Raw genomic sequence first — 14,269 nt, 5'->3', positions numbered from 1 at the left:
TTACAATTCACCGAACAAAAGACACAGCAAGTCTTAAAGTTAGTGTTATAGTACAGGACACTTCAAAGTAGTTAGGTATAGTGAAATTTCACAACCTTTCAATTCATTTAGTCTACTGACTATGGTTCCCATTTCAAAACAGGCAAAAACATGCAAATTAAGTTCTTCTGTTTCAGAAGCATTTTGTGACCCATAGGAAAAAAGCAAAATCAACGCAATTTGCTGGCTTTTGCCAACTCAGTTAGATCTTGCCTATTTTCTAAAACTTTATATTAATGAAATAAGACAATGTAGTTCAAAACTTCACCACAAAATGCCTGTAAAACTGTACGGCAACAAAGGGATTTAATCAATATTTCCATGACTATTTTGGTATGCTGGCACTATGTACAACTTTCTACAGCAAATTTATATATGCAGCAAAAATAAAAATACACTTGTAAAAACTTGAGTCAAGATCCCTTTGTTCAAGATCAATATACCTTAGATTTTTTTGAACTGTTTTTAAGTTCAGATTTTTAAAAAGCTTTTGACAAATCAGCATTTCAAACGTGAAAACTATTCCAATACTACTAACGTGAAGGGACTGACGACATGCTTACTGAAGTTCTCTTAACATATCTGGCCATTAACTAGGTGAGGAACACAGAGGTTCTGCAGAGCAAAAAGGCAGAATAGCAGGTCAGAGTCGGTACACGGAAAGCCCTGGAGACAGTTCTCTCCTCAGTGAGAAATAGCCCTATTCAGCTGGGAACCAGTCATGGTGGGTTTTTCTAGCAAGGATGAACAGATATGTATTTTAGAGCAAAAAATGCCACATTTTTTCTGCTGTTTGATCATTCCTGGACCTCTTCCCATAGACAAGTGGATTTCTTTTTGTAGATTTCAGGAATTTGAACTACTGTTTTTAAACTACAGAAGGTTTGCAAAATGTGTCATTACACAAGAGCTCAACTAACCGTAACCAAAACTACTACATTATACAACTTCCAAAGTAAATCATCAAAACACTTGTTTTTCCCAACAACAAATGGGGGGGGAGTTTACCTTACAAAAATAAGTTATGTGATTTGGAAGCTGAAGTTCTAAGAGCTGAAAACTTTCCTATTTTATAAAAATACTAATTTATTAATATATATACTTTGGTTTTTAAAACAGACTGAAGACATTTCACCAGAACAAGAACATACTTCTATGATGTTCTCCCAGCAGAATATCCACTTCATGTGCAACATGAGCAAAAATGCTGAAAGTGTAGCGTATCATCTCTCCCAGTGACACCATAAAAAAGAAAATGAAGATAATCAATCCTACTCAATGTAAAAATAAAATGCAGCTGTCCCTTGAGTATGTGCTCTTTTAAAGAGCGATATTTGTGTACACCAACATTTTTTAAAAATTTACTACTACTACTGCCAAAATGTAAGTTCCAAAGTATCAGAGTGCTGAGTCCTGACATTCAGTACCAGTTCAGCCTTCCCCACCAAAATGCTATTTTAGCAGAATAAGAAAACACCACGCATGTGCACAGAGCAATCCTCTGTACTCTGATACTGGAACTTTTCCCCAGGAGATGCTTGTGAAACTTGTATAAAAGTTTGACTCTATTAAAAAAAAATACACAACAGTGTATTTCTTTGGATTACTACTTCCATCAAGAGTGAACCTACAGCACGTGGAGCCACAAGATGCCTCGCAGAGGTTAACATCACACTTCAGTAAAATTAGCTTCTCTTGCCCAAAACTGCCACCAGTAAAGAGACAGAAACACACAATATACTCCCTGCTGGCTTTGCATAGTTTTAACCAGAGGAATCATACCTGAAGATTTATTCAGCAATTTAAAGTTAAGACAGCTAAATCATGAGAGCAGAGAGAACAGGAGAGGAAATAGGAAACAAAACAATAGAAGGAGAGAACCCAAATGTAAACTGGCACCAAACAGTTAACGAGTTTTTCTTCTTAGGGGAAAAAAAACTGAGAATACTATGAGGCAGTTTTCAATTCTGAGGTCAGGGGAGACAGTTTAGTACCAGAGGCATAAGGAAAAGGAGAACACTGGTAGTAGAGAATGTTGCATATTTGCTCCTGCAGCTATAGATCTAGCAGTGGGCAACTCCCTGGAAACCACCTGCTTCTCTCCCTGTTTCTTCAGACTAGAGCCCTGCGCGGATACTCAAATGCGTATCTGCATCCAATCCGCAATCTGCAAAGATTATTTGCAGATATCTGGTCCAGGGAGAGCTGCGTGGGCAGCTGTGGGGAGCCCACACAGAATCGCGGACCCTCCACCTGCCCTCAGCCGGACGGTGAGCCTGGGGTGCACAGACATGGCCTGGTGCTGATGTCAAACACGCTCTCCCTCCCCTCCCCATGAGCAGCTGGAGATTCTGCCGCAGCTCCCCACAGCTGCCCACCGGGCTCTTAATGTGGAAAGGCTGTGGCTTTAAGCCACCCCCTTCATGGCCAGAGCTGGGTTGGGGAGAGCTGCACTGGCAGCTGTGGGGAGCCACGGCAGACCCTCCACCTGCCCTGGGTGGGGAACCCAAGCAGCCCCCGACCCAGTGTCCCTGCCCCAGGCAGGTAGAAAGACCCAGGCTCCCCACAGCTGTCAGCGTGGCTCTCCCAGACCCATCTCTGACCAAGGGGTGTTGGGGGGGGGGGGGCCCTGCTTGGAGCCACAGCCCGGCCATGGTAAGAATCGGGCGGGCAACTGTGCAGAGCCGCGGCGGACTCTCCACCTGCCCCGGGCAGGGAGTCTGAACAGCACCCACCCAGTGTCCATACCCCCCAGCTCCTCCACCCAGGGCAGGTGGAGGGACCCAGGCTCCCCGAAGTTGCCACCGTGGATCTCCCTGACTCAGCTCTGGTCGGAGATCCAGAGGGGAGAGGGCTTGGAGCCACAGCGCAGCCATGGTAAGGAGCAGGGTGGGCAGCTGTGAGGAGCTGTGGTGAATCCTCCCCTTGCCCTGGGCATGGGGCCCAAGCAGCCCCCCCGCCAATGTCCTTGCCCCCCAGGCCTCCCGCCCAGAGCAGGTGGAGGATCTGTGCCTGCAGTTCCTCACAGTTGCCTGCTCAGCTCTTACCATAAGAGACATGCACAGAAATGGCCCATGGCTATAAAGCGGATACCCACAGATTTGCAGGGCTCTATTTCAGACTGCTACAAGAACAGCTCACAGGTACAGGGCTGCAGTCTCAAGCAGTAGCCCATATGTCCATGCTTCTCTCCTTTGCAAGCACACAGGCTAGAAACAAACTGAGAAAGCTTGAATTCTGCAGAAATGAAGGAGCCACCAATCACCAGGGAATGCTTTTTAAATACCTCTGGCAAGAAAATTTAGCAAGACCTGTTTATAACCAGTATTAAGAGATTACTTCCCTTTTTCAAAGGGTAAAAGGGACTTACACACTCAGCATACTATAGCTAACTGCTAGAATTACCTAAATAATGCATTAAAATAAAACTCAGAGAAATTCAAATTTTACTGAATTTCAAGAAAAAAAATCTATAATCAATTTATTAAAAGTATTAAAAATACTGACTACTTTGGACAACCTGCACGAATTTCAAAAGTGAACAGTTCTAGACACATTTTCATCTTCATCTAACCATTTGTTACATCATAGCTTAACAACTGCTTTTCAAAGACAGTGAACTTCAAAACCAGTAATTTTTTTTTTTTAAATGTAGTTTCAGGACTGTCACCTGACTATGGTTTTACAATCACATTTTTCTAGTTTTAAAAAAGGTCTCTCCCTTGTTATGTGAAAGACCCACACAGAAGGGAAAACTAATTGACCATACAAGATATCCATTTAAACTTATTTGGGGATGGTAGGGAGGAAACAAGCCAAAATAGGGAAAGAAGAGGTTAAAAATATTTAGAGAAGTTAGATTTAGTCAAGTTGGCAGGCCCTGATGAAATTCACCCTAGGGTACATAAGGAACTAGCTGAAGCAATCTTGGAAACATTAATGATTATTTTTGAGAACTCATGGAGGACAGTAGAGGTCCAGAGGGCTGGAGAAAGGCACAAACACTACTTATCTTTAAAAAGGGGACCAAAGAGGACTAGTCAGCCTAACTTCAATACCTGAAAAGATACTGGTACAAAATATCAATTTGTAAGCACCAGAGGATAAAATGATAGTAACTAATAGCCAACATGTTTGCCACGAACAAATCATGCCAAACTAACTAATTTCTTTTTCTGACAGGGTTACTGGGGAAGTAGATAAGGGGGAAACCTTGATTTTAGTAAAGCTTTTAAAACAGTCATATATGAAAACGAGTATTTGTGGCACCTTAGAGACTAACAAATTTATCTGAGCATAAGCTTTCGTGAGCTACAGCTCACTTCATTGGATGCATCCGATGAAGTGAGCTGTAGCTCACGAAAGCTTATGCTCAGATAAATTTGTTAGTCTCTAAGGTGCCACAAGTACTCCTTTTCCTTTTACGAATACAGACTAACACGGCTGCTACTCTGAAACCAGTCATATATGACATTCTCATAAGCAAACTAGGGAGGTCAAGTACAAGCAGGTGGGTGAAAAACTGGCTGAAAGGCCATACTCAGAGTAGTTACCAATGGTTCACTGTCCATCTGGGAGGTAATGTCTAGTGGGGTTCCGCAAGAGCCAGTCCTGGGTCTGCTACTATTCGTTTTCATTAATTACTAGGAAAGTGGTGAGGAGAGTTTATACAATTTGCATATGACACCAAGTTCAGAGGAGCTGCAATAACTTCGGAGAACAGGACTGGAATTCAAAATGGAATTCAAGTCAGAGAACTGGTCTGAAATCAACATGATAAAATTCAGTAAAGGCACGTACAAACAGAAAACATGGGAGTTAATAGTGGATTTCAAATTGAATGAGACAAAAATGTGATGTAGCTGCAAAAAAAGGCTAATATTCTGGGTTGTATTAACAGTGATATGGTATGTAAGACACAGGAAGCAACTGTTGTCCCACTCTACTCAGTGCTAGTGAGGACTCAGCTGCAGTATGGTGTCCAGTTTCGGGCTCCATAGCTTAAAAAAAAAATAAAGATATGGACAAATTGGAGATGGTCCAGAGAGCAACAAAAGTGATAAAAGGCTTAGAAAATTAGTATGTTTAGTCTTCAGAAAAGACGACTCCGGAGAGAACCTGGTAGCAATTGTCAAATATGTTAAGGGCAGTTATAAAAAAGGACAGTTATCGATTGTTCTCCATGTTGACCGAAGGTAGGACAAGAAGCAATCCGCTTAATTTGCAAAAAGGAAGACTGAGGTTAGACAGAAAAAACTATCCTTATAGTTAGAAAGTTAAGTTCTAGAACAGGCTTTCAAGTGAGATTGTGGAATCCCCATCACTGGAGATTTTTAAGAACAGGTTAGACAAACTGTCAGGAATGGTGTAGGTATACTTCGTCCTGCCTCTGTATGAGGGGCTGGACTAGATGATCTCTTGAGGTCCCTTCCAGACCTATATTTCTATGATTCTATGAAGTGCAATCAAAAACAGAGTAAAAGTGAAAAAAATAAGGATGGGTTCCCCCCCACACACACACAGTACCATCAGTGTTAATTATAATAAGAATAGGTTAAAAAAAATGTGTTTTTTCAAGCTGAAAATGTCCCTTAGCAGTATCAGAAAATAAATGTTATGATATACAATAGAAAGTTTTCCCACAGGACTAAAAATTCAGGGAACTGAATTTGATTGGCCCAGAACAGATGTTTGTAAAAGTTGACTGGTCTTGGAAGCCTTTTGTATTCAATCTACCAAATAATCATTTTTGCAACCAACTTCCACATACTCTTAACAACCGATATCTCAAGAATTGCTGGAGTCAGAAATTAAATCTTTATACTATTTGAAGGCTGAGAGAATTTACAGCCTTTGAAGCGTTTCCTAGACCACCCACCCTCTCGCTGATAATCACATAGACTTCTCTTCCCTTCCCATCTGTGACTGGGCAGAATCCTAAAGACACTGCTTCCACTGTAGATTAAAAAAATACTTCTCTAACATTTACTGCTTTTAATGTATTGAGTTTATTGAACGCTGTCTACTTTTTCCCCCATTTCCTTATTCCCTTGCACACATGCATTGCTGCTATCAGGTTTCTATCAGTCTGCCTACACCTTGGTTTTCTTCTCATCTGCATTTACAGCCCAGCACCTACTCTTCTCTCCCAAGATGGTGAATGCCCACGTCACCAGCTGCTCACTTCCTTTCCTCCATAGCAATGGACCCCAAGAAGGTAAGCTGGCTCCTAGTTTCCAGCTGTTTCAATAGATATATAGTGTCTTTTTGCAATGCATCTCCTAGACTCTTGGTAGACAAGGGAAGCCAGCAGCCTGCGACATATCAGCTCTTGGCAAAAGCTCCACAAACCCATCTAGAAACTCTTGTAAAATATTCCATTTTAGCTTTGATGGTTATTGTCGGTCCCCTCTGTTCAGTCATGATTTAGTTTGTTTGGCATTTTATATTATTGAATATATCTCATTCTGCTGTTTAGAACAATAATTTCTTATATCTAAAATTCTTCCAGTCTCTTTAAGTTCACAAGTCACTAAACATAATCAACATTAACTATTCCCATCCAACTTCAGTGAAGTTTTAGTATCTAGACAATATCTATTGAATCAGTCTGTGAAGGGAAAAAACGTAGTACATGATCTAAAAGGTTTCATGTTGTATATACTAATATTGTTTATACAATATTTGAACTGTCATCTATTCACCTGTACACTAAAAACATGACAAAAAGCAAACAGATTTTCACAGATCCTCATAAAGCTAGGCATAGCAGAATGCCGGAGATCATTTCCTATCAACTAATACCTGCATTGAGACAGATTTGGAGTACACATGGGCAAAACTGAACTCCTTATCTAAACTCAAATTCTGCCTCCTTACATTTTCCATCATTGATGACAATACCACCATGCTCCCGATCACTCAGGTATGACCTGGAAGTGATTTTTCACAACATCCCTAGATCAAGGGAGGAGTTTTAAAATCTTGCAATTTCTTTTCTCTGTTTTAAGTTCAGATCTTTTCTTCCCATTCCCTCTTCTAAAGTACCCACCAGGCTTCATTATCTCCCCCTCCAGGACTCTGAAAATACAACTGCTAGGATCATTTTCCTTGCCCGTTAGCCTGGCCTGCCCCGACACACACATTTTGAATCCTTCCATTGATTTCCCCCCTTTTCCACTAGGTCAAATTCAAGTTTCTTCCCCTCGCCTTCAAGACTCTTCATGGCTATCTCTTCCCTGCCAACAATGCTAGCTTTAACTGCTCACCTCCCTCAGGCTGGTTGTTCCTAAGCATGGAATCCCCTCCTGGAACTGATAGATAACCCCACAAGACCCACATCTGTTACTTCTAAAGAAACTGCTCAACAAATAATAGATTATGGGCTGTATGCTATAGTTGTTTTGTGCACTGCTTGTCACCATAGATTTTAAGTTCTTCAGGACAGGGACTATGTCTCCACGCGTGGGGACCTGAATACAAACACAAGATAATAATTTAGCCACTTCACGGTGAATATCTGCTTTTATTCTGTCACCCTCCAACAATTTTATTTTATTTAACTAATGGATGCAGAGTCACATCACTTCCACTACCATTGGTAGTGTAGCCAAATTTTTATGCTGCATGTTTAAAGGTGGATATATTTTAGTGTAGCCTGTGTGTGACTTTCCTTGGGCGATAAGAGGAGAGAGTACGTCAAAAGCCTGCAATAACCCTCGTAAAGTTTATTCTATTGCCAGAAAGACTGAATACTCAACCTAATATAAAAACATGCTTTAGTCATATTATATCATATTATACGTTTGGGGTTTTTTTGGAATCACTATAATCACATAAATTAGAAACCAATATAGTTACAGTGGTAAAACCTCCTACCGCAGATGCGGTTATATACCAGTATAAAGGTGCTTATATCCGTACATCTTATTTCAGGAATAAGCTTTATTGATATGTTTATAACTGTATCCCTACTAGATGGTTGTACCATTTTGTCTATATTGGTCTCTAAACCAATACAATTATACCGGCACAAAAAAAAAAAACAAAAAACAAAAAAACCCTGTGTATAGATAAGCCCTTAATAAAGTTAGGTCAATTTTTGCTTTACCACAAAATACTGGACCAGATTCAGGATTGAATAAATTCAAAAACATCAGCACACTGTACCACTTAGTCATCTGTTTTGCTCAAAGAAGAACTGGAAACTAGGAGAGTGAAAATTGAAGTGATTTTTAAAACTAACTTTAAAAGCAGAGGAATGGGTGAGTTTAGGCTTCTAGTTTAACGTTTAAAACTCCAGTGTTGCGTGGTGCACGTTGTTGGGTTTTTTGTTTGTTTTTTTAAACAAAACTTAAAAGTTAATGAGAAAAAAATCATGGGAGTATTTCCATACAACTAAATCATTAAGATGTAGTCATTCCCTTGCAGTAGTTCCAATCAAAACACTCCAACACCACAATAATGAAACTGACTAGAAAATGAATAAATACAAAAGTGAAACCAGTCTATTTTCACTGTCTAAACTAAGAAATGCAAAGAATAAACACATTCAAAATAATGGAGAGGAAAATGACATTATTAATTTTACTTCAGTTAATAGTCCTAGGTCCTATTAGCATTTAGTAAAGTTTTTTTTTGTTCTTTTTTTAAAAAGATGCTGTCTAACTTGACAATAACTACCCATTTAAATAAAATACAGTATGTTCTCAGTAAGTTTTCTGTAATCCTGAAATTGGGAGATATATAGGAAGTACTGAGATAACTTTACTTCTGTACTGGTATAATTAGTGACGTACTGGAACAATCACCACTATATTTTAATGCAATTATAGTACACACTAACCTGTATTTAAAATCAGGTAGCCCGTTACATTTATTGGGCATTATGGACATGGATGTAACAGCAACACCCAGTCAAGAAGTTCCAGTTGTGTTCCAACACCTAATTCCAATTAATAAAAATTATACGAGTATCCCATACATCTTAATGGTGTCAAAGTAAAATAAATGCAGTTTAAATCTTTGTATAAACTATTTCAGAGCACAGATTTATCTGCATAAGTAGGCTCTGCCAGTTCGTTCTATGTACTTTGCTTTATTGGTCACAATTTAACATTGTTTCACTCAATTACGCTATTTTTATGGACTGTAAGCTAGACATGATTTCTGAATACATAAATAATTGTTAGGTTTTTTTATAACACAAAATCACTTCAGTCTATTTCATTTTGTGTCATTTAATAAACACTGTTTATTCTGAAGGGCTCACATTCACTTACGCAAACATTTAGGACTACTTATTACACATACTAAAAATACACTATATATATATATATATGTATATATATATATATATATATATATATATATATATAAACCTTTATTAATCATAATACACTGAATTTTTCACTCCATGAAGGAAGGGGGGAAGGAGAGAAGAGACGGAGAAGTAGCCATCTGTTCCCTTTAGATATTCCAGTATGTATACTACATTATCCCTCAACACCACTGTATACATCCATGAGGCCCTGCATCAACCACCATTCAGTCCAGGGGGACTTGAACTTATTTCTCCTACTTTTACACACAGAGAGAATGTGTTCAATACTCAAATACCATCCCCACCCCCTGAAGTGCTCCTATATTGGACCCTGATCCTCCAAACATCTACACACGTGCTTACCTTCACTGTGGTAAGTCCCATGGAAATCAATGGCACTACTCAGGGTAGTAAAAAGTTAAGAAAAAAGTATTTGAAGGATCAGTGCCTTAGGGAGCAATTAAGTAGAACCAGAAACTAAATCCAGTCTCTTGAATGGCAGTGTAGAACAGAAGCTTATCAGGCTGGCAAAGAACTTCATATACCATGTATGGAAGTGCAACTTTTAAAAAAACAGCACATTAAAAAAGAAAAAGATTAATCCAAGTTAACTTGTGAGCATTTTCTTATGCTCCAAACACATTATGAGTAATTTAAACAACTGAACAACAGAAGACAGACTAATAGTAACTGGAACTCTGATGCTTCAAAGTCTTTAGAAGTAAAAACATATTTTATGAAAAAAGTCTAAAATGTAATCTAATTAAGATATTACCATATACTGCTCTTTCCAAGGCCTTTAGAAGTGAGCTCGAAAATGGAACAATACAAAAAAAATTAAATTTATTTAATCTCTTGGTGGCTTTATTGAAATCAACTACTTTTTGGAAGCATGAAAGAATTAGTTCAGTTTAAAAGACCCAGGGCAATTACCTCAAGTGGAACTGTTCACTATATTTTGGTCTTAGTGCAGTCTTCTCACCATGGTGGAAGGCATGTCATTTAATGTAAAGTTGTGGTCATGACAGTTGTAACTGTTTCACTTGTTACTTCAATAAAATGTAACTTAGATTACTACTGCTTAAATAAAAGTCAATTAAAAACAACTCACCTCCATCCCTCTCTCTAACTCTGTGAGCATGCACACTTTTTGCTTTACTGTGCCCTGTGCTGTCACCATATTTGTTTTCAGGACTATCAGACCGCCGCAACATTTTATTTGGTGGTGAAGGATCTGTGGTGTCTCGCATCTTGTCATGACGGTGATCACCACCACTGGGGTGACTCTTTGATGAGTATTTAAGAGTCTGGAAGAGATGAGAATATGTTTTTAATTGGATTTCATTTTTGTAGCAGTTAATATTACTTCCAACTAATACAAATTCTAAATTTACAAGATATTTAAAACTTTTCCACTTTCTAGTGTAAATTTTAGTGATAAAATTATTTCTAAGGTATATCTTAGTGACATAGCTGCAATTTAGGAAGACAAGTAGCATAAGGCTTCCCAATTTTAATTATCCATCTACAGTAAGAAATTCTGTTCTTATTTAGCTCTTATACCACCTTCCCCCACTGTGGTCTCAGAGGTGACTATCTGCTATAATAGGGTATTAAAATTAAACTGCAATTCCTTGAATTATTATTCATCTTGTGTTATATACACATTCAGCACTACATAGACTGCTGACTTTCTTCTTTTTTAGGAGGAGCAGTGTTCAGTTACTCAATAAGTAATGTAATAAAAACAGAAGTTATCATTTACAAATTTTGCATGAACCAGTGTATGCACTGCAAGTTTAATTCAAAGTCACTTAAGCTCACCCACCACCTTGAATTTCCAAAACAAACTTTATTTGGGCACAAGAACAACTAAGATAGTATTAAAAAGGATGTGGAATGGGGGTGGGGGGGAAGAAGTAGTGTGAGGTGGGGTGGGGGGGGCTTAATTTGTGTTCATTCTGAAATATTTACACATTGGAAGCAGCATTGATCAGCATCTTTCACCTGCTTGCTTTCACAATGCAAACCTCTGTAGGGGGAATGTTTACATTTAGATGAACTGTCACTAACAGCTGCTTTCAATTGTCACATTTTGTTTCATGACTAGTCAGCCAAATGCCCAGAAATTCCATAAAACAGCCCCCCAAATGTGTCAGGAGAGCACAATACCCCAGTCCCCTAACCCATGGGAATAGGTGTCCTCAAAAAACCACAGCTAGCGCTCCCCAAAAACCGGGTTTTCAGGTGCACAAGGCTAGGGAAGGAGTATGTTATGCCGCTCAGAAATACAAGTAGTTTCTCAGTGACAAAGATTTGATGCAGGTTTCTGAGTGCAAGCTGCAGCCCCAGTGATTCATCCGGTGGCTACAGCCCGCCTTGCTCAGGTCACAGCTCCCGGCAGGGATTTGGGGAGCGGGAGAGGGGCTTTCTCTAGCCTTTGGAGAACACGTTTTACTATCTGTTTTTCACCAAATGCGATACTGACTCATTCTTCCGCCCCCTGCGTTCTCCCGGCACTGAGGGCCGAACCCTACACAGGACTTCGCTAGGCCGCGCCTAGCCGCCGCACCTCTGCCCCGCCGGGCCCCAGAGGGAACCGGGACCCCGCACGCCTCACACATTGCCGCCCCCCTCCCCGGCACTAAGGGGCTTGGGAGGGCAGGGGGCGGGGAAGTGGCAGCACCGCGGCCTGCGTCGGCGGCCGAAGCCTGTGCTGGAGTAGCTCCCGCCCCCCCGTCCGCTCTCTCCCCCGCTCCTCCTCCTGGGCCTAGCGGCCAGCGCTGCAGGTACCTGGTAGGGCTGTGAGTCCCCCCTGCGGTCGTGACAGCTAGAAGAGAGAGAGAAAGCGACGTTAGCGAACAACCGTTACCGGCCGCCAAGGGGGGAGGGGGTACCACAAACATGGCGGAGGGGCTGGGGGAGCCCCCCGCGGGGTGGGGGAAGGGAGGAGGGGATTTACCCATCACTGAGTCTCTGCTGTTTCCTCGCATACATTACCATCAATGCCCGGCCTGTGTGTGTGAGTGTGAGGGGACCAGGAGGGGACGGCCACGGCCGGGCCACAGGCGCCGAGGGGGGAGGAGGGGGAGGCAGCGCTCCGCCTCACCACCGACCGGGACAGGGAAGGGGGGGGGAGGGAGGGGGCAGCTCAGGCAGCTCGGCTGGGAGCAGCGCTCACGGGCCCATCTCCTCTCCGCACAGCGAAAGGGGAGACGCCGCAGCTCGGCCCCGCACACTCTGAGACACTGAGAAGCACAGACTCCGCTGCCTCCTCCCCCCGCTGCTCCCACCGCCGCCGCCGCTCCTCCAGCTACATCCGGGAAACTCGGGCGACGCCTTGTTCGGTTAACGTCGGGTGTTTTCGGCTGTTTTCGGCACGCTCCTCCCACTCGGCCCCCTCTGCTCTGGGGCGGCTGTGCCTTCGGGAAGCATCGGCTGTTTCCGCCGAGCCCAACGCCCTCAATCTTCCCCTTCGGACAACATCGGCTATTTCCGCCACCAGCCTTCCGCTTCCCCGTAACGAGCCCCACCAGCCTTCGGAAAACATCGGCTATCGCCGCAGGAAGCTGCTCCGCATTCGGAAGTTCCCGGCTATTTCCGTGACCCTTCACCCTTCGCCCTGCTGCCACTGCCGGTTGGAACGCTCGGAGAAAGCAGCTGTTCGGAGAGCTAGGCTGGCTGATTGGTCCAGAGCCCCTCGCCTCTTGGGTGGGATGGCGAGCTCCTGAGAGGCGTGCTTCGCTCTGCTGCAGACAGCCTGGGGTGAGAGCGCTGGTTACTAGTTAGCGCAGCCCGCTTTCCGGCTGGTGGGGGAGGCTCTTCGGCCAGGTTGGGTACAACAGGGGCAATAGCAAGGGAGAGGGTCCACCCCAAGCCCGACTGTGAAAGGGAGGCGCGGGGGAGAGGGAGGTAGAAAGGGAACCATCTTGTGTACGTCCTGTCTCCTGGGAGGAAACTCGGGAAGGAGAAGGTTAAAACTGCCCTGTGGGAGGCTTGCTGCTGGCTCCGTGGATGTGTGAGTGTGTCCCATGTGCCGCCCTTGGCGGCGCTTGTTTGTCTCACAGCGGCCCCAGTGGATGTTTAAGTCTTAAGACTCGAAGGCTGGGGCTTTGTTCCTGTCTCTCTTAGGAAAGTGCCTGAGTTGTCACCGCCATAGTTGCTGTGGGAGTTAGGTGGCAATAATCAGAGCCGTCCCTGTGGGGTTTCCCCTCTCAAATTGCCGGGCTTTTGGTGGCAGTGCTGTTTGTAGCGTGCCACAGCAGCCACTGCTTGAAGCCCCCGAGCACACTCTCTTTGTCTACACTTAGTAGTAAAAAGATGGAGAGCAGCGAGGGCTGGGGTACATCCCTGGCACCCTCGCACCTGCAATCAGTGCCCATAGCAAGCATGTTATGTTCATGATATGGCTCTTCTATAGAGACAATAGGCACTGTGAGAGTGCTCTCATCCAGACTGCTCCCTGTAGCTCTCGAGAGCAGAGGCAGGCAGCTAGCTTGCACGTTACAAAATATACTCATTGAATCTGAAAAGCTAAGTCTCCTTCTCACCCATGTCCACGTGCGTTTGAAAATAGAGCTTTGAATTGAGTCACTATAGGCAGACCTGGGAAGTACTGAGTGGAGGTGGTACTTGTGGTTCAGTACAGTATCAGAGAAAATATCTTTTTTTTTATTCTTGACTTTGAGTGAATATTCCTAGTGACAATGAAGTGAGCTGTAGCTCACGAAAGCTTATGCTCAAATAAATTGGTTAGTCTCTAAGGTGCCACAAGTACTCCTTTTCTTTTCACTAAATTTCTGTCCTCCATAGAAAAGACCATATTTGAATATTACAGGGTTATATTTGTGACCAAGCACTGATATTTTGAATCCAAAAGGAGCTGGGTTTTTTCCAAGAAAGTCATGA

The 14,269-nt window shown here is 42.5% G+C and overlaps 1 protein-coding gene across 2 annotated transcripts in view; it reads right to left on the bottom strand.

Annotated features, from left to right (window-relative positions):
- WAC (WW domain containing adaptor with coiled-coil) overlaps positions 1–12,704 on the bottom strand; it is a 114,325-nt gene extending 101,621 nt beyond the window's left edge. Inside the window, exons 1-3 of one of the 2 annotated variants that reach the window (XM_077808265.1) lie at positions 12,324–12,704; positions 12,155–12,191; positions 10,473–10,668 (exon numbers count right to left, since the gene is read on the bottom strand). In XM_077808265.1, coding sequence (XP_077664391.1) covers positions 10,473–10,668; positions 12,155–12,191; positions 12,324–12,364 — 274 coding nt within the window. In that variant the 5' untranslated portion in view covers positions 12,365–12,704. The remainder of the gene's footprint in view (positions 1–10,472; positions 10,669–12,154; positions 12,192–12,323) is intronic. The other variant, XM_077808264.1, reaches the window with a different exon arrangement.
- Positions 12,705–14,269: the final 1,565 nt, after the last annotated feature.

The sequence above is a fragment of the Eretmochelys imbricata genome, chromosome 2 (assembly GCF_965152235.1).
Source record: "Eretmochelys imbricata isolate rEreImb1 chromosome 2, rEreImb1.hap1, whole genome shotgun sequence".
NCBI lineage: Eukaryota > Metazoa > Chordata > Testudines > Cheloniidae > Eretmochelys > Eretmochelys imbricata.
Note: the sequence above shows the minus strand (reverse complement) of the source record. Positions and strands in the feature narration are given on the sequence as shown.